The sequence below is a fragment of the Anopheles stephensi genome, chromosome 3 (assembly GCF_013141755.1).
Source record: "Anopheles stephensi strain Indian chromosome 3, UCI_ANSTEP_V1.0, whole genome shotgun sequence".
Classification (NCBI taxonomy): Eukaryota; Metazoa; Arthropoda; class Insecta; order Diptera; family Culicidae; genus Anopheles; species Anopheles stephensi.
Window position 1 is genome coordinate 73738704 of NC_050203.1, and position 19925 is coordinate 73758628.

Here is a 19925-nt window from a genome sequence, read left to right on the forward strand (position 1 = left end):
AAGGAGGACGACGACGCCGATGGTACACGAACCGGAAAAAGCCGAACTCTTCTTCACGGTTGCGCAGTGGAAGGCTTTAGCTTTGCGCGCGCGAATCCTTCAACTGGAGGGGAAAATTCTAAGCACGTGCTTTTGTTTTTGTCCTTCCAGTCGCAGCATGCCATGCACCGGTTTTGCGCGGGAAATTTTTTGGTAACGGAACGGTTTTTTTGTGAGGTTATGTTAGGTGGCATGCACACAGGTGGTGAACATTTGGCTAGAAAGAAGAAGCGAATGGAAAACAATTCAATTGGAAGGAATTTGATTTCTTTTTTTGGACGAGGTGGAAATTTTATTGCAGATAAATGGGTTTAGCATTTATGGGGGATATATTTATTGATTTTGAAAATTCAATGCCACCTGTTGCTGCTTATGCCTGTAGCACAAATATGTTAAATAAACTGTAAAATCTAAAAATAAGTGTAAAATACTTTACAGAATCATACCTAAAAACATTTTCTTAATGCTTGCAAATTTGACTTTTTCTTTTAAATTTGTGGACTTCAAATTGAGACTTTAAGGTTAAGAAGCAAATAAGAATTTCACCGTCATCTCTAGTTCTTTAAAAGAAAAACAACACAATTGAAGCTCGTGTAGCTGTGTTACAATACGAACTGAAATATTGGAAAACAAACAATATCTAGTACATTAAGTTTAGCAATTGCCATAACGAATCTATTAAACATCTACCGATCGGAAGATACCGATAACGTGCCGGTGTACATCATAGGGCGTGAATCGTTTCAATCGAGAGCTAGGAGTCGCTGTAAAGTAAATCGTAAGAATTTTTGTAGCCTAAACGTCATCCTGCCAGGAGTAGAATAAATTGACAATTGACTTTTTTCTTCCTTGGCACTTCAACCTCGAGAGGTCTCGGCCTGCCGTTTCTGGCTTTCTCTGACTTGATTTTACCCGTAACAAAGTAGTCAGCTCTGCGTCAATAGCTTCTCTCAATCTTGGCCTACCATTACTGGCTTCCGTGTTGTAGCTCATCCATAGCTGAATCTCTCAGTCCTCTGTTTCCCCAGACGCTTGGTCGAATCATACAAACTAATCAATGACATAGGTTTCGAGGGAACCCGTTCATACCGACAGAAACAGATCTTCCTACAAGCTGACTGTGCAGTCCTGGAAGTTTCTATTATTTGGAGGAAGTCCCAAAATTCTTAAGAGGCCTCTGCTTGTACTCTGACACTGGACCAGTTAGCTGAATCGATGTGTTCTTGTGCAGATTCGAGCTCTAACCACATTGGAGTCCAACTGAAAAACAGAATATCAGTTGACTATCTACGATCTTGCCTCCAAAAGAAGTGCTACTAGTGGAGCACGACCGTAACATCGCATAATAGCTTAGTTTGTCTATACATCCTTGAGAGGTCTTAGACTATCGATTACTGGCTTCCTTGACTTATTTTTCCCATAATTGGATAATCAGTCCTGCCCACCGGGAGACGATCCGGTAGGGGTTTGAGGTCCTCCAGATCCATGAGGACCTTCGTGGGGACCTGTGCATGTAACGCCACAACCACCTGATTCCTTCATATACTATGACTCTCCAAAGTCTTGCGATGCTCAAAATTCCAGTAGTCCTCTATGGACGCGTGTCCAGACGAAGCTGTTTGGCGATCCAGATATCCTGACCGTAATCATATCCGGTAAGGTACGAATATTGGGGCAAGTGATTAGAATGCCGAACATTTGACCTACCAAGAATTCGCTCGTCGGAACATAACCAGCTCGGTTGCTGAATCAAGTGGAGCTGAGGGAATTGCTGAGGGAATACAGCCCTGGATCGAGTTTCTTAGAAACGGATTATGATAACTTTTTTTCAATATTTTTGTGCTTTGTCTATAGAAAAAACATACGATAGGCACATTTAAATTTAAGCTATCTCAAGAATTCCCAGGAAAAGACAAAGGGAGCTTTTTCCAATTTTATGCCGAAAATTGTCCAATTGATTCATAATTTTAAATAAACTATGTAAAACTATAAAAGACTACGACTATTGAAAAAAAGTTTATTCAATCGTTCTATCGTACATAATATAACAATTTCATAATTTTCTCTCAAGGTCGTACATAAATCTTTCAGCCAGCTCATCTCACCACATAAAAGATGCAAAAACCCCAAACTAACACTCAGTGAGGAAGGAACGGTTGACCATGAAACAATCGTCCAGTTCGCACATGCTGTGCAAATTAAATTTTCTGGCTTATATTTCCATCCCCAACACACACACAACACACTACTCGACAAAGCTCAATCTGCTTGCAGTCGATCGATCATCGGCAGCACGAAATCGCCAGTGACCCATGAACGGCACCGCATGTAGCACCCGGCAGGTGGTGTTCACCGCCCGAGGACATAAATTTAGATCACCGGCCTCAATTATTCACCGTGCCCGGACCTAAACCGCTGACCTGCTGCATAGTGTATGAGATTAATTTCATCGAAGCTCATTTAAAACCATTATTACATAAAAATTATCACCCACGCACTAAACGGGGTGACATAATAGTAATAAAAATTAGCAACATACACCAGCACGGATGGGTGTTAAGGGGTGGACTAGTGAGTGACGGACTGACTGGTGCCAGCAACAAAAACGGGGAGGAGAGCGAATATGCAAATCCAAACCATTTTCAAAACTGTGGAGCAAAAAACGAGAAAAAGAGGTTGGGAAAATGTTTTTTTTTTTCCCCCGAGCTCGACACTAAACCTCAACTGGTCTGGTCCGTGCGGTCAGGTGATGATGAGCCGTCCCTCTAACCGTTGGAGTAAGTGAAACGAGATAATGAAACGACTGCGGGCTTCCTAACACGACGAGATACCGCCACCGCTGCTTACAGGGAAAAAGGTAAATAAAATAATAGCGCACAGGTTTATGCGTTAATATTTTATGCATCAAATTGGAATGAATTTTGTGTGCCTTTTCAGTGCTAAATTATTTAAATACCTTACTTTCGCCCTGTGACCAGCACCACCGTTGGTTGAGGTTGGCGATTATATTAGTCATTTTCCACGAATGGAAATGGCGTGCGTTAATGTGCTTATGGTATTTTTTTAGAATCTCATTCCCTTAAATTATATGGTAACCAAAACATGTCTAATACTTCCAAGAAGGAAAGGTACCATCATCATCTATAATCTTGCTTCTTAAAACGTGCAAAACCCCGTTTAAAATCCTCCCTTATAAGCTCGGTGTTAACGGTCAAACAGTTGTGTAATGCGAATTGCAAACCTTTAGGCGTATCACGTGGACTTGCAAAGCATGCAATTCGTGGAAGCAATCGAAACAAATGATCCGTCCCACACGACGCAAATACCTTCCGATTACATTATTAACAGCTTGTTTGGCTCTTTAAACACACAAAATCAGCTCCAAAAGCACAACGTCCTCTTTGGGGTATAAAGATTTCAAAATAAAAGAAAAACAATGGACACATCGCAGCAGCATAATCACACAGCCACGCATTGCTGAAGAGCGCTGAAGGTTTTGAAGAAGAGATCTTAGTAAGCGTGGAAAATGTTCTCCAACGTCCAAGGACCCACCAGCATTATCCTTTGGCAGCGAGAGCCCGACAGAACAGAGAAGACAAGTAGGTGGACCTACTCCCAACAGCAACCTTGCATCCCGAAAACGGTTGCGCAAGCAAGCATTTTTGCTCACTCGCTCGCTCACTCGCGAAGCTGATGGTACCGCCCACTTTTCCCTGGCTGGATATCATCAACCAGCCAGTTCACCTGCTCGCGCACCCAGATGTACGCACGGTATGCAGGCACTTTATCCTTATCATACTACCGTGCTGGGTTGTAAAATTTGCAGCCAGTTCACCTGCTCGCGCACCCAGATGTACGCACGGTATGCAGGCACTTTATCCTTATCATACTACCGTGCTGGGTTGTAAAATTTGCATATCCTGCAAATTGTGATTGAAGCCCCAAGCATGGCGTTGCTTGGCGCTACAGCGCTCGCCGTATTTCATCGCTTACCGTTGAAGTGGATTGGTGGTGTAGCGAAGCTGTTGTGTGTTGACGGATCTCTTGTGCTGCGGGAAATTATGTGTTGTGGTTGGATGCTCGGTGCTATGGCTACTGTGCTCACAGTGAAGTGAAGAATTTTTACCCAAGTGTTGTTAAAAAATAAATCTTTGTACGGAGTTAACAAGCAAAGATGTCAGCGTGCGTGAGAAAGTGCTTGAAGTAAAGATTTTACCATATTGATAAGTCATTCTGCAAGTCAGTCAGCCTCGGTGAAATGCATCCCTAGGTGGTGTGATCAAGAAGCAGCGAAAACTAAGTCACCTCGATTTCGCACCATCAAGGCGAAAGATGAACGCACTGGCGCAAAGTATTAGTCCAATACAGTCGACGCTAGGGCGTTTGGTAAGTTGCTCATTTTAACGTACATCCTTCCAGTTTTTTAACGGACCCCATTAAGCCACAACCGCTCCAAATGCTCCAGAGCCTAAATTCACTTTCGTACCAAAGTCCAACGGAAGTGGTGGAATCTTGATCCACCGATGACAGTGACACATCGCAACGTCAGTGTGTGTGTGTGTGTGTATCTCTTGCTCGTATTACCAATCTCCCAGGCAACCCCAAACACACTCACACACACAGACTCACAAAACGGATTCGGATAAAGGTGCACCGAAAATAGCAAAATGGCACACCTTGCAACGCGTAGCCCATGTAGACAAAATGTTGCAAATTTATCGATTTTCAGGCTCAATGTACTGTGTCCTCGTCGTCCTCATCATCATTTTTTTAAACCCCACACACACACACACACACACACACACACGCACATGAACACAGACAGATCGTACGGCATCCAAGAGTCCCAGGATTCTTCCGGTTTGATGAGTTGAAAGTCGATGCACAGGAGTGGGAGGGAAGGGGGGAACTGGGTTGAGCACTCCGAATGATATTGATTCGGCAGTCGGTGTCGATTTTTCGAAGGTTTTAATTTCAATCTTTTATCGTTCTTCATTTGAAGGCCGCAAGACGGATGTTTAAAGGGTTGTTTGCTTTTCTACCTATGTAGGTGGTTTATGTTCTTCTGTACAGCTTGGCAAAGCTGTTGAGTTTGTTAGTTAGTAAGCATTATAGTTCTACAGATAGTTTGAATTATCAAATTAAGTTTTTTTTTGTGATTTTTTTTAATATTTTGCTCTTTGTTTTATCAACCTTTTTTAGCTTTTAGTTTGTCAAATTGTCAGCTCCGATCGGATCCGAGAATCAAATTTACGCGTAGTATCAAAGTTCTTGCTAATTTTGATGTATTCTCCAGCTTCAATTTTCATTTTTTTGTATAGAATTACTAAGTCGACATAATTAGCTAAATGTTTTATAAATCGTTCTGAAAACTTTTGTATTTTTACTCATAAAATAATAAACTTTTACTTCAAAGTGAAACGTTAAACTAAATTTGTGAAAAAATAGCATACCGATAGCACAGTTCGCTTAAAAATTTATCACGATTAAATGTTACCAAAATTATTTCCACGTTTGTTACTACTTATGTTCTCCTTGCAAATATTCTGTCAATCAATCATCGTCGCTGTTGCTATTCTCGAAGCTATTCTAAAATCACAATATGTTCTTAGAGTTATGGCAATAATTTCCTATTATTACTTGTTCTATTTATCGCTTGTAAATTATTACAAAGTTTGGTATATAATGTGATAAAGTAAAACCACATGAAAGCAGCACTACAAATGTGATCGAACTCGCGTGATCGCATAATATAATTTGAACTAGAAAATGATTTTTTTATTTTTTTTCTGGATTTTCTCTTTTAACTGCAAGACATTATTGCTTAAGAATAATTTCATTCTTTTTTTACTAAACTAGAAAGACAATAGAAGTGAAGCGAAATGTTTATTGCTTTGACCAAACATGGCCTTATTGCTGTCTGTGTGTTTTGTCACTAAAAGTAAAACTTAACTAACTTTAGCGAATAAAAGTAATTAGATTTATTGATGTTTTGCTTTACAAAAGTTCATTCATTGAATGAGCTTTACTTAATTTCAAAACAAAATTAAAAAATATATGTCTACTGTCTAACTATCTGAATCCATACAGCATCAAAGTGAATGATTGAAAAATTAAGATAGGTTTTGGTTTAAATGTTCTTATAAATACGGGTTTTGTGATACATAGGTGTGAAAAGATGGAGCGTAAAGAAAATGTTTAGCATCTAATTATATCTCATGTTTTTCTAATTATTCTTATACATTGAGCTACCAATTTTGTAGTCCAACTCAGAACTTTTGTATGAAAAATATTTATTTCTATTTATCAATATGAAAATTAGAGTAGTCATGGACTGTTACAAATTGTAATGGAAATTTGAAGTATTTAAAACATATTAACGTCTTTATGTTTCATGTTTTGTATTTTAAATTTTGAAGGATTTTGTATACCATATTTTACTTATATTTTTTATGTCTTTTTTCATCACGATTTTCCTTTCAAAATATATCTATACATTGGAGATACCGTCTATCCATACGATTTTTATTTATTTATTGAAGTATTACTTGGCTTGGCACTGTTTTAACAACTTTACGTGAGATGATAGGGAAAATAATTAGTTCAGAGACAAAACTGTTTAAAACCACTTATATTAAAGCAAAGATATAAAAAATGGAAAAACATTCGAAAACTGCTTTAATTCTTTGTTTTCATCTGAAAACACTTTAAGCTAGTATTTGCTTTTTACATTTTACCTGCACATTTTCCAAACCGCGGAAGAATATCATAAAATTGAATTTTTTATCAACTATCAGTTGTATATCCCTGAACACTAGCAACACACCTACCTAGTTGCTGCAACTATTCCCTGACACTAAAACTAATTGCATTTCCCTCCCAAGAAATCCATCTCGCGCTTTTCCATTTTCTTTCACAACCTAATGGAAAACGCCTTTCTCGCTCAGATTGTAAAAAAAAAAAACACCCAACCCGCGAATACATCTCTGCCCCATCGATTTTTCCCGCAGCAAGTCCGTGGCAACATCCGAGAAGGTTGATCCGGAAACAAAAACAATCTCGCGGCGGATATCACAATCTCGCGAACGCACGGGAAATTCCATTTTGCCACTTCATTTTTTTTTTTCGTTGCTGCTGATTTCTTCTTTTTACGCCCCCTCGGGCGCGCTGTAAGATTTCACACCTCGTTTGAGGAAGACTTGAAGTGTGTGTGTGTGTGTGCGTGTGTGTCTGTCCTTAAGGACAGAAAACAAAAAAACACCTTCATGCATGTAGACTCCAGCCGTCACACACCAGGCGCCTCCATTCAGCCGATTCTTCATTAAAGAAGCCAATTACTTAATGAGTCAGTGTGTGTGTGTTTGACCATCAACACGGGTGATGTGTTTGTCTGCAAGGGACAACAAACACCCCGCCCCATGTTAACACCTCGCAGAACAATTGTCTTAAGGTGTGTGTTACATGCCCATGGGTGTCCACGGTCCAGGTGCCGATTGGGGGTTTTACTGTCGCTAAACAACACAAACTGGTGACAACGTCATTGTTTACCGACCCTGAAGAGGGAATCACTCACTCACTCTCCCTTCGAACGGTTTAACTAGAGTTCGATGTGTGTCCCTTCTCCTGCTATAATCAACGTTTCATGAAGCATCGTTCCTTAGGGGGGAACGGTTTTGTGGTTAGGTGGACTGTCACCATCATCATCGAGGAACGAACGACCTCGGTCCGGATGACTTCGGGCAGCAAGTAGAATAGATCGATTAACACAATTGAACTGTGCAATGTCATTGGACAAATATTTGATTAACCTAATGTTGGCGCTTGCTGGTTGCAGTTGTCTGTTCTTGTCCGCGGATTTTGGAGCTGGTCTATTAGAGATGCCTTTCGTTTAATGTTTTCGGCAGGCCTTTCTTTTCTTGGCGCCCTGGATCTATCAAGCACAGGGACCGCCCGCAGTGACTTGCGACATAAGACGGGCAAAGGATCCTTTCGCCTGTGGCGCGTGACAAGGGGGATGGGCAAAAGCATTAAGCAGGTTCACCCAACTCCTAGCTTGTATCGCGATTTCACCGCTCGCAAGACACGACCTGGGATAAACAAACGATATTATAATCATTATTACGTCGACTTATGGCGGTTTTCTTTTACCTTTTGGCCACCACCGTGTAAAGACCGCATACAAAAACTTGACATAATTTCCAACAAATGATGCGATGAGTAGAAGGAAAAACTTCACCGAGCCCGCCGCCAGGTCCGTCAATCCCTCCCCGGCAGGTGGTGCCTGACTTGAATAGATTTTGATAAATGATAACCTTGATTGAACTGTTTGACTGAAATATTCTCCCGGCCCGGCCGCTTCCTTTCCCGTTCCCGGTCTCTACTCGCCTGGGACTACATTACGCTCACAGCAGGACCACGACTCTACCGGTGCGTCCTCGTCGTCCAACCGGGCGGGTGTGGCCTCAACCTCAACAGCGGCCGCACTGATACTCTCTGTCAGCGGGGGTGACAATCGAACGAGCGCCAGCACAACCCTCGTCGTCGGTACGGCCACCGTCGGGGAATCGCAGCACACCAACGATTTCCTGTCCACGTCGCTGTCCTCCCCGGTGGCTTCGTCCGTGGCCGCCAATTATCTTCTCCACCAGCATCATCTTCACCAGCAACATCAGCTCGATCAGCAGCAGCAGCAGCAACAGCACCAGCAGCAGCACCAGCAACATCAGATTCACTCGCAGCACAATCTGGACAATCGTAGCTCGGGTGCGCTACCAGCGTCCACCAGTGACGGAGGCTCTACTACCGGCAGCAATAGTGTTGTCTCGAACGGGTCCACAACTTCACTGTCCCACGGCAATGGCAAGCAGCAGCAGCAGCAGCGCAATGGAAGCAGCAACAGCAGTAGTAACAACCAGCCTGCCATCTCATCCTCACCCGAACCAGCTGGATCGCTCACGAACGCATCGCTAACGCATGTGACGCATCCGTTTCACACGACCAACTCATCGTCCACGGCCCTGACAAACGGTAAGACTGATTTAACTCCATAATTTAATTTTCCTTGAAACTCAACGCCAACGCGGGTTATTGGTAGATTTTTATCCGGACTATCGGATCGGGTCCGGGTATCGGCTCAATTCGCACCACCATCACCATCACCACCATCACCACCATCCGCACCACCATCCTGGGCCACATCCACGGGACCTGACCGCATCACCGCCGGCCACCATCGCCGGCCATCTTCCCTGGGCACCGACGACGGCAGCAGCAGCAGCAGCGGCAGCAGCCGCCGGTACCTTCATACAGGACAGTTGTGATAGTTACGGATTGCGCCACGAACACGGTAAGTAGCGGCATCGTCCTGAATCCTCCATTTCATTCCTTCCCTATGAAAATCCCGAGAAAGTTAATAATGTTGCTACGAGTTGTAGAGCAAATTATTTACCTTGATACTCTTCGCTTGGTACCGAATTCGGTGGCGTGGTTGGCTCTTTTGGGTTTGGAAGAGCGCTCAAATATTGACACTTTCAGGCACACTCGACTGTGCAGACACGAGAATGCTTGCGATACCCACGCCCGGGGAGATGAGACGGAAAGTCGTCCCTGGACGCTGTGTAACGCAAATACTTGCATCCCTTTCGTCTCAACGCGGATGATTAACTTCCCAAGCAAACGTCCTCGCGCACTGGCCCACGTGTATCACATTTTATTCGAAAACAAATTCAATTAACAGTACAGCAGTAGCCAAACAAGGGTGGGTGGGCCGCGGTGTGCGTACGGCCAGGCCAGGCCAGGCTCCGGCCGTAGGCTATGGACTTATTAAATCTGTGAACTACCAATCGCTTACGCATACGGTTTTGGTGAGTTATTTTAAACTTAATAATAAACAAACGGTTATTGATAAAGGATCGAACCGAGGTTTGCTTGGGATGCTGCTGCAGACTATCGGTGCTGAGCGATTCAATATGATCTTTATTTGTGCCGCGAAGATGGAAGGCTCTGTTGCACGTTATTTGCAACTGGACTGTTCTTTTGCAAGTAGTTAAACAGATTTTGTACATTCATCGTAAAAAAGATCCCGCTACTTATTTTTATTATTTTAGCATTTTTCGTATAATGTTAGTATAAACAATGTCCATCCTCTTGCATGAGTTCTGGAAATTTTGAACGAGAGAATATTTATGATTTATACACAATATTCAGAAAAGAGCGTGGGAACTGGTATAATCTACCACCAATTCAGCTTTCAAATAATGATCCTTCAACAAGTCGTTGCATACTTTCAGGAGTAACGAACATAAAACTCCACTACTATTTTTATTACATATGGTTGACTACTTTGCTATGGGTAAAATTAAGTCACAGAAAGCCAAAAATGGCAGGCCGAGACCTCTCGAGATTGATGTGCCACCGAAAAAGAAGAAGACTATTTTTATTTCTATAAACTCTATAGTATATAAGTGGCAGATTACATAGTGGTTCCGGGTTTTTTTTATTAAGCACGACCGGGTTTCGATTCACATCCGGACTCATTCCCCTAAGTGGTCGGTCTATGTCTCTAAGTGAACCATTACATGACTGACATGACTGGAAGTTAATTTAGATAGGGAAATAAAAATTGAGAAAACGAGTGAGCGACTGAGAGAAAAGGACCGAGAGAATCCGAAACAAAACTTTAAATCAGTGTTAGGTATTGCATACTTTCAGGAGCAGCAGACATCATCCAAAACAATCAAATACTGTTAATTATACGAGGATGATTGTCTTACATTGTATAATAAACTAAAATTTCACACGATACCATCGCGATCAAATATCGTTAGGCTATTAAATGTTCGGCATGATAAAAAAATTAAAAAAATTAAGTAGTCATTGCATACTTTCAGGAGTCCTCCTAGTAAAGAATTGACATTCAGTCTAATTGGTTTATAGGGATAGCCCAATGTATCTTAAAACTAAAAAAAAGAAAATAGAAGGAAAGAGTTCGCCCAAAGCATTCTAAAAGCTATCGATAGCTTAAATTAAAACATTGCATACTATCAGGAGCAGGAGGTTCCTACCATTGTCGTAACAAAGTTTACTATTCGTGCATAATTAGTGATGTAGAAGTTATTGATTTGCGCAATTTATACATGTTTCTGTAATTGTTTTAAATACCTCTGCTTTTTCTTCTTGGCCCAAGATTGTGGTTATAGGTTTTGTCTTGGTATTTGTAGCTTTTTCGATCTTTTTCTGAAACTGTAGCCCTCTATTGTTATTAATCGATGCCACTCTTGTAGTGCTACTAGCATAGCAAAACGCCTAAATTGCTGTAATTTGTACTACATAGCTATGGCTACCATAGCTATTTATGATCTTGCTTTACTAATCACGTCGCAATCTCCTTGTGTTAAGATTTATTTCCTATGGTTTCTCATGTGAATGCCAAAAACTACTCATATTATTTGATTCAAATTGAAAAAAATAATTCCTTTCCAGTAAAAAAGAAGTACAAAAAATCACATCTTTCTCGCTGCATGACACAACAATGCGGTTCCTAGCATTTTTCCCACATTAAACCGATCTGCCCGACGACCTTTCACCAGCAGAAGATCACCAACAATTTAGCAAGATGACGTCAAAATGTGTTCCTTGGCCCTCACTATCTCTCTCTCTCTCTCCCTCTTTGACCTCGACCACGCTTTCGGTTCCGAGCAAGATGAAAAAGAAACCGTAACGTAACAGTTTTCCATTGAAGCTGTCTCCTGAGCGTCCTGCCCGTCGACAACTTTACCCGTCATGCCAAGATAATCAAAGAATAAATTACACAAAGAACTTTAATATTTGGGCACAGCGGGCGGTTCTTCGTTTGTCGGCGGCACAAGCGCATGTATGTGCGGCACACTGTAAGTGTGTCATCTTCCACCTTTTTGCCAGCATCCCGACGGAAAGGTCCTTGTTGCTATCGCCCCTGCGAAGGTTTCGGACGATCCTTGTCTCGCACAACAGAATAGAGTTCCTGGGGACAACACAAAAACCGCCTCCTTAGTATGGAAGCGGAAGTTCAATCTGGTCTCGCTCTCTCTCTCTCTCACTCTCCTGTGTTCTGTGGGTCCTGATGCCCTGTCAACGACTTACCTGTACTGTCATCTTATCCAGCAAAGATCTTATCTATTTTATCACTTCTGAATGCTGTACCTTTGGTCATACTTCTACCGTTTTTTTTATTCCAGGGACAAAGGGCATACGCAACGAACGGTCGGCATTTTTCGATTTCGCGACTACTCCTGCTACGGCACATCCGGCCGCCTACTGCTACCGTCTGTCCACACCTCCCCAGCTAGTGAAGCGCGAACCGAACGATGGTAAGTAGCGAACAGCTTCTTGAAAAATCTACACCGGCCACGGCACGCTCGTCCCTCTTTTGTATGGCAACGTGGCAACGGAAATGTAACCAAAATTGACTACCGAATTGGTTCCGCATTTGCCGCTCGCGACTCTCCTCTTTGCCCGATTTCCGCGTGAAAATTCCTCGAGCCAAAGGTGGAACAACAGTGCGCGACAATCAACAGATGAATAATCGCGAATCAAAATTGCCACATAATTTAATTGTGCGCTAAAATTCTCACCGCCCGACCGGGAAAAAGTAAGGCGACTCGCATTCTTAGCAAGGGTGAAAATTCACCCCCCGCTTTCCCGATGGGAGGGATGAAATTTCACAAATAAACCACTTGAATGACACTTGACTTGCTGAGCTGTACAAACAGTTCCCTTCCCCGTGGTGGAACCGGACGCCGTAACGAACATACGGCACGGCACGGTGAGTGTGACATCTTCCTTAATCCAGCGTAGAACTGGGTGGAAAAAATGATGACATGACAAGGTGTGTGTGTATTGTGTTAATGGTTCATTCAGGTGCTCGCTTTACACACGCACCATGCACGATCAAATTGGATTTCGTTTTCGTCGCCTTTTGGCGCGCGTTCTTTTCCGCGAAATCCGCGGCCACGTGTGTGCGTTTATGTGTTGGAGAATCTGACGAAGTAGAGAAAATGGTAATTTTGCTTTTTCTCTTTTTCCAATTTTTCCTATCGCACTTCTGCGTATATACGCCACCCGAAGCCCGAAGCGAGTGAAAGGAATTGTGAATTAATATTCATTGCTGATCGTGTCATCGTCGATGTTGGCGGTTTTTCATTTCTTCTTCTTCTCGCAGGATTGTGGATTTGTTTGTGGCAACAAAAAAAAAAGAACGTGATGGAAAAATGTTTTCCTACTAAAAGGAGGAAAATCTAATTTTTGTTTTCACTCTCTCGCTCTAATCGTACAGCGATGGAAGAGCAGCGCGTTTAATGCGGCCGAACGCGGGGTTCTTTTTCTGATTAATCTGATTGACTTTCGCGATTAGGAGGTTATTGAAAGGCAACAATCGTATTTGCATATTTGAGGTTTACAGGAATGGTGTATTGGAGATTATTGGACGAGACACAAGTGGTTACAAGTATCGAAAGGTTAGCTGCGCTAGAGGCAATATGGTTCAATCAATTTTTTTTAAATGGTGGGACTTAAGCTGGGTCGTATACTGTGAACTGTTTGCTTCGCTTTCGATAGAGTCGTGGACGTCTGGTGGACGGATGAGTGCCATAATTTAATAGCCAATGGGCTTATCATGAGCCATTATTGTGACCAAAGCTTTATTCTAGTGTGCCAATATACAAGTACTTCGTTCTGACTATCTTCCTCAAGAGCGCAGCTCAGAAGCATTCGGTAGCTTTTCAAAGACTTTTTGGTTTAAAGCAGTAGCTGGTTCAATCGTGGATGCAATAGACGGCCACCAGTGGCCTTGTCTGAAGGATTCGTCCTAGAGGAATTTATTAAGGAGTCTCATTGAAGAGATCTTGTCTTGAAAGGTTTCGCCTTCCAATCACCTATAAGCCTCATCCATAAGCCCTCACTCAGCTGTTCTCGACCCATGAAGCGCCATTCAAGCGCCAAGAACAAGGTGCATTAGCACAAATCTGGCCCCCAAGAACGTGAGATAATTCTGTTAGTCCCAGCTACGTCGTCCATCGCTACAGTGTTATTTTAAGTGGAGAAGTTACCTAAAACTGCAGCACTCTCTTTTGTGTCCCGATTGAGGTTTGTCCACAAAATCCTACAGGACACTGCTTAGGGAAGTAGCGAGTTTCTTCGCTATGGACTGTACCATGCAATATCAGCTGCAAAGTCTGTTGGTCTGGACTCTACCAGCACAGGGATAAACGCTCTGACCAGGCTCTGCTCCAAGCTACGGAGTTATGAAGGAGCTATTAAGGTTTATGTTTTCTCACTGGAATTTCTCCCAATTTAGATACGTTTGTCTTCATCCAGAACTGAGAGGAGGCTATTAAATCTGACTCTGAATCTGAAAAAGACGTTTATTATGAGCTGTGAGCTTATCACCGAACGCTTGGCGAGATAATGTGAGGCCAAGAAGGCTGATGTCAACGTTTGGTGGGACCACAAGTATATCGTTTACTATGAGTTGGATCAATGAATATCGTGTACCATAACAATGGTTTTGTTTTAAAATTTCAATGTCCAATTTAATCTGTACCAGCGTGATACCAGTCATTTATCAAAATCAAACCAACCTCTCTCTCTATGAATGAAGATTCCAATGTTAACCTTTCACTCGTGTTTTACACCCTGGCGTTTACCATCCCACCAGTGCGAAAACGGCCAACGGTTTGCTTGACTGGAAAGTATCAGCATTACGTTCCATTTATTATTCATAATTTTACATTAAACCATACCCTTCTTTACTTCCCGCACAACCCCCGAGGGTGTACCGTGGGTGTTCCCGATTTTCTCACCAAGCAAACTCCCGCCCAAGCGGTAAGGGGGTTGCCGGTACGCGTGGCCAAACATTTCATTAGCATTAGCACCCTTCCATCGACGAGTTGGAATTCCGTTCCGAGTTCGTCCGAAGGTATCGTTTATCCTTTCGGGGATAGGAAAACAAAAAAACAATAAACCCTTTCCTCGTGAAGTGAGTGAAGCATAAAATAGCGCAACACTACCCCATGCTTTCCTCCAGGTCGGTTAGGATCGGTCTCCACAAACTCCCTGCTTCGATTAAATCCTTCTGGCCGGCACGCTTATGAGCCACTTGTTTACGCAACAAACACATTTAGTCCTGTCCCGCGACCCGATGTTAACAATGAGCTTCACCCCCGAGGGAACACACCTTCGGCGGCAACCAAAAAAGGGGTTAGGGCGCGTGAGGTCGAACCGAAAACAATGGAGAGATTAATTTTGCAACAAGAAACCCCCGTGCGCCCGTCTACCACGGCCATGTAAGCCCGTAATGTTAATGGGACAAAGAACGGAGGGAATTGGGTGTATCGACTGCCAGGGATGAATCGCCACAAAACGAGCAGCTAATTGTTTGTCTACATAATTGATATAAATGAAATGCAGCTTCTAATTGAAGTCAGCGCTTCGGACTCGCACGCCCCTAATTTTGGGGTCTGAAGTAACAGAATTCCAGGCGAAAAAAGAAAGAAGAATCCACCATTCTTGCCATTATCGTTAGAACACTGTCAGTGAATTAAAATTGCATGAGCACAGCATAGACACAATACCGTGCAGCGTTTCGCTCTCCCGAAATCCCGACGGAATCTCGGCCCGGCCACAAGGTGTAGTGCACCTTTTACCTGTGTGCCATGGTCGAAAATCCGATTACGTTCCCGCCAGAGCTGGATGCCCGTGATTCCCGTGAGGTGTAAGCTGCTGCTGGGTTAAGTTACGCCAGCAGAGCCCACCATCGCACGAGGGAACCACCTCGAGGGCGCTCTATTAGCGACATTAAATATGCATGGTCCAGCTGCCAGCTACCTTTTAGCCATCGTTCAACCATTTCGCAACGGATTCGCTTCCATTAACTAGTCTTCAACCTTTTTCACTCGTTACAGTATCGGCGGCCGCTGCCTGGCATTCCTACTCGGAGCGCATGTTTTCCGACCCACTGTACACCTCGCTCAAGCTGCAGACCGCTCAGCAGTCGTCCCCGCCCCAGCTAGTACCGCAGCACTCCATCTTTCCCGACTCGACGTCCCATCTGGCGTCGGCAGCGGTAGCGGCGGCCGCATCCCTCGAACATCACCAACACTCGCTCGCGGCCATCGGCACGCACGGTGTGCAGCAGGGTGATGGTGGCCACGCGACCGATCCCTTTCTTCATCAGTCCAGCGTCGGTGGAGGCTACCCGTACCGTCAGCCGGCGGACATCGTTACCTCCAGCGAGACCGACTACTGTACCGGACCCGGTGGAACGTCCGCTTCGATCGCCAGCATCACCACAACTACGAACCCATCTCCGTTGGGCGCTCTGCAGCCGAATGGCTCAAATGGGACGCTCCACCAACGGCGCGGTTCACTGCAGCTGTGGCAATTCTTGGTGGCTCTGCTCGATGAACCTTCATCCAGCGCCGGTTGCATCGCGTGGACGGGTCGCGGGATGGAGTTCAAACTGGTCGAACCGGAGGAAGTTGCCCGCCGGTGGGGCATTCAGAAGAACCGACCCGCCATGAACTACGATAAGCTGTCGCGCAGTCTTCGCTACTACTACGAGAAGGGCATCATGCAGAAGGTGGCCGGCGAGCGGTACGTGTACAAGTTCGTGTGCGATCCGGAAGCACTCTTCAACATGGCGTACGGGACGTCCGGAGCACAATCCAGCCAATCGTGCAGCGGTGGCTCCGGGATGGATGGTTCCCTCGGTGGTACGCACGGTGGCCATCACGGTGGCCCTAATGGGACGTCCTCCTCCTCGCCCAGCTGTCACAATGCGGGTCCCGGTGGGCAACTGGTGGGCAGCGACGGAGCGGACGATGTGGATCGAAATCCTTACTTCAACGGAAGCTCGGCGGTGTACAACCAAAGCGGCTGAAGCTGGTGCTAGCAAGAAGAGGGCGGTAGGAGAAACGGCCCCAGCGCCAACTCTATCTACACACTATGGTTTGCTCAAATGTAAGAAGGCCGGAGAGTGCTGTGCTGTACCGCGTCTTCCGTGAAGAGGCACAACACGTAGAAGCTTCCTGAATCTGTGTGACCATCTATCGCGGCGGGGATGGATTTGTTTTACCGAATGAAAAGCAATAAAGAGTATTTAACAGCTTAGCGGACGGTGGGATGTGCATGCGTCGACACACAGCAACCTGCAGAGCAATTCTGCTTATCAGCATTCCTATTGAACCATCTCCTCCAGAGATCTCTTTTACACAACGAGATGAGGACTTTCCTCAAGGAAAACTTAATTATAATCCTCGAAGGAGGAAGGAAGGGCTGGTCACGTCACGAGAATGACACCGAACGACCCAGCCCATAAAGTCCTTTTAGGCTGTCCACACGGAAAGAGGAGGCGTGATCGGCCCAAATTGAGATGGCGTGATGGCGTTGATGCGCCCGCCAGAACGGCCGGGATAACGGATTGGCAGACGACGGCGCTCGAAACCGTGAGCGGTATCGAGGATTGTTGCAGCAGGCCAAGATCGCAAAGCGGTTGTAGCGCCTGATAAGTGAGTAATCCTCTAGGGAAAACACGAACCTGAAGGTGTTTTTCAGGATTTAGGTCTGGTTGTAGCAGACATGCTTGACTTAGACCTAAGATCCTCAATGTCCATGATGCCTAGGGTCTTGGTCAACTTTTGAAGAGTTTCTCGGACGGTTTAGCCCAACGTATGTACGTATGTAGCCATCGGGTCAAACGGTCGATTCTTCAAAAGTCAAACGTTCTAATGTTCAGCCGTTCCCTCTAGGCAATTTTCCAGGAAATTAATCTGACTTGCTGGCCCGAGCTGGTGAAAGATAAAGATGTCCTATCCTTCAATTTATTCGTCAGATTCTGCTGCACCTTATGAGTGCGCAGCAAAAGGCAAAAGCTTTTTTATTTGTACAAATAATGAACTTTATTCCAGTAGTAGGCCAACGCTGGCGAATGAGAATAATAATAGGCGAGATAATACTAATATGAGACAAAGTTTACGGAAATGTGCTGTTGCTTGCTCTCTACCACTAACGCTCAGCGGCAAAAGTACGGTGGGGGACCACTGCTCGCACTCGACTCACGGCGCTCTTTGTTCAGCGTGGCAAAGAACTCATTGATGTCGTCCCGCGTGACCACCTGCTGATTCGTTACGAACTGATCGAGGAACTCGCGTAACCTGCTGGTCATCCGGTTGTACTCGGTAAGCATATCAACCTGCGTCACCCGATCCAGCTGGCCCAACATTTGCATGCCCTGTTCGTACGCCGATCCGTCCGTGCCGTGCTTTTGCTTGCCAACTTCCTCGTAGTGTTTGACGGTATCCTTTTCGTTCAGTAAGTACTCAACGCCATGCTTTTTGTACAGCTCTGTGCACTCTTTACACTGGCAGAGGAACTTTCGCCAACCTTCCACCCAAAACGATGCACCTTTCTTGTACGCTTTCTCGCCATCCTCGTCCAACGGCGGCATGGTGCAAATGTCCAACGAAACGGTTGGTTTATCCTTCGGTAGCTCATCCGCGGGGACCGTCGAATCATCCAACCGGCGTTGCTTAGGTTCACTCGGGCCCGCCGTGTCCGGGTCGGCGTCTGGCGCTGCTACATTCGATTCATCCAACCCGGTCACATCCACCTGAACCGTGTCATCCAACGGCGCTTTGCTGGTATCTTCTATCTTACCGACGTAATGCTTCAGGAACGGATTTGCTTCCATACACCCGCCACAAACCATTTCTCCATAATCCTTCGCACTCTTCGGCTCCTCCACATCCAGATGTCTCATGTGGTACCAGTCCTCGCACACTACACACTGAATCATCTCATCGTCCACATCATCATCCGGATCCGGGTACGGCCGGTGACAGACGCAGTACAGCCCGGAAAAGTTCTGATTATAGCGATTGCGACTGTTTTCCTCCTCCTTTCTTGGTTCCAGCTTGCACTTTACTTCCGGCATTCGTTTGCCACCACAATCGCAACGAAAGTTACGCTTCGTGTACAGCTCCAACAGTTCATGGTTATCGTGGCACTGCAGCGAACAAGCCAAACAGATGCCACTACGCTTCGATTCGATGCCTCGAGCTTCCGGCACACAGGTCAAACAGGCGTACAGCGCTTGCCGGCCAACGTATCCCTACGGAAAACGCCCACAATCGGATTAGAGATAGATTTGTTGCTGCCGAAAATTACCACACCACTGAATGCCGTACCTTCGAATAGGTGCAATTCTTTTCATCCGAACCACCGAGTACAGCTCGGGATGTTTCTTCCAGCTCTTCCTGTTCCTGTAAAATATCCGCCATAGTGACGTAGGACGTATCCTGCTGATCCTGCTTTTGTTCCATTTTTATGTTGCAGCTGTTCTGTCCTGGTGTAGACGACGACACATAGAAAAAAAACGTTGCAATGTTAGCAGACTGCCATCTTTAACTCAAACCCACCAAATATACCTTCTTTCTGTACGGCAAGAAATGAATTGTAAAATTGCTTTCACACTAAAATTCACAACGTTTCCTTCAGTTATATGCCTGTTCAAATGATTTTACAAATATGTTTTCCAGACAAACTTTCCGCGAAAATTATGAACAACAAGCGCCAAACAACTGGAGGCTGACAGCTGTCAAAGCATTGCTCAGAATCAAACGACCATTGCTTCGAAATGAGCAAGGTTGATAGATGTTCTCAGAATCAATACGCACAGCTGTTCAAAAACCGGAAGACAGAACTGGGCTGTTTTTCGTGAAAAAATACACAACTATTTTGAGAACGCTATTTGGGATTCAAACTGACAAAAGCACGGAAATTAAACGTTACAAAAATATATAATTTTGCATTTTTGCAATTCACTGCATATATAACAATCTTGTGCGCTTTTC

General features: G+C 44.6%; 2 protein-coding genes across 4 annotated transcripts; one reads left to right on the plus strand and one right to left on the minus strand.

Moving 5' to 3' along the window:
* Positions 1–4039: 4039 nt before the first annotated feature.
* Positions 4040–17184, plus strand: LOC118510701 (ETV5-related protein Ets96B-like). Of its 2 annotated transcripts, none has more exons than XM_036052890.1 (5): positions 4040–4425; positions 8448–9066; positions 9134–9385; positions 12255–12386; positions 15978–17184. In XM_036052890.1, exons 1-5 carry the CDS (start codon positions 4372–4374, stop codon positions 16952–16954), a joined length of 2034 nt encoding a protein of 677 aa, XP_035908783.1. In that variant the 5' UTR covers positions 4040–4371; the 3' UTR covers positions 16955–17184. The 2 variants fall into 2 exon arrangements, with proteins under 2 accessions (XP_035908783.1, XP_035908785.1); XM_036052892.1 differs by having other exon boundaries at positions 8451–9066.
* A 709-nt stretch (positions 17185–17893) lies between these two features.
* LOC118510702 (putative E3 ubiquitin-protein ligase UBR7) lies at positions 17894–19709 on the minus strand. 2 transcript variants are annotated; one of them, XM_036052893.1, is made up of 3 exons: positions 19500–19709; positions 19260–19417; positions 17894–19183 (listed from the first exon to the last, which is right to left on the minus strand). In XM_036052893.1, the coding sequence occupies exons 2-3, from the start codon at positions 19392–19394 to the stop codon at positions 18086–18088; spliced, it is 1233 nt and encodes a 410-aa protein (XP_035908786.1). In that variant the 5' UTR covers positions 19395–19417; positions 19500–19709; the 3' UTR covers positions 17894–18085. The 2 variants fall into 2 exon arrangements, with proteins under 2 accessions (XP_035908786.1, XP_035908787.1); XM_036052894.1 differs by having other exon boundaries at positions 17902–19183; positions 19260–19412; positions 19500–19674.
* Positions 19710–19925: the final 216 nt, after the last annotated feature.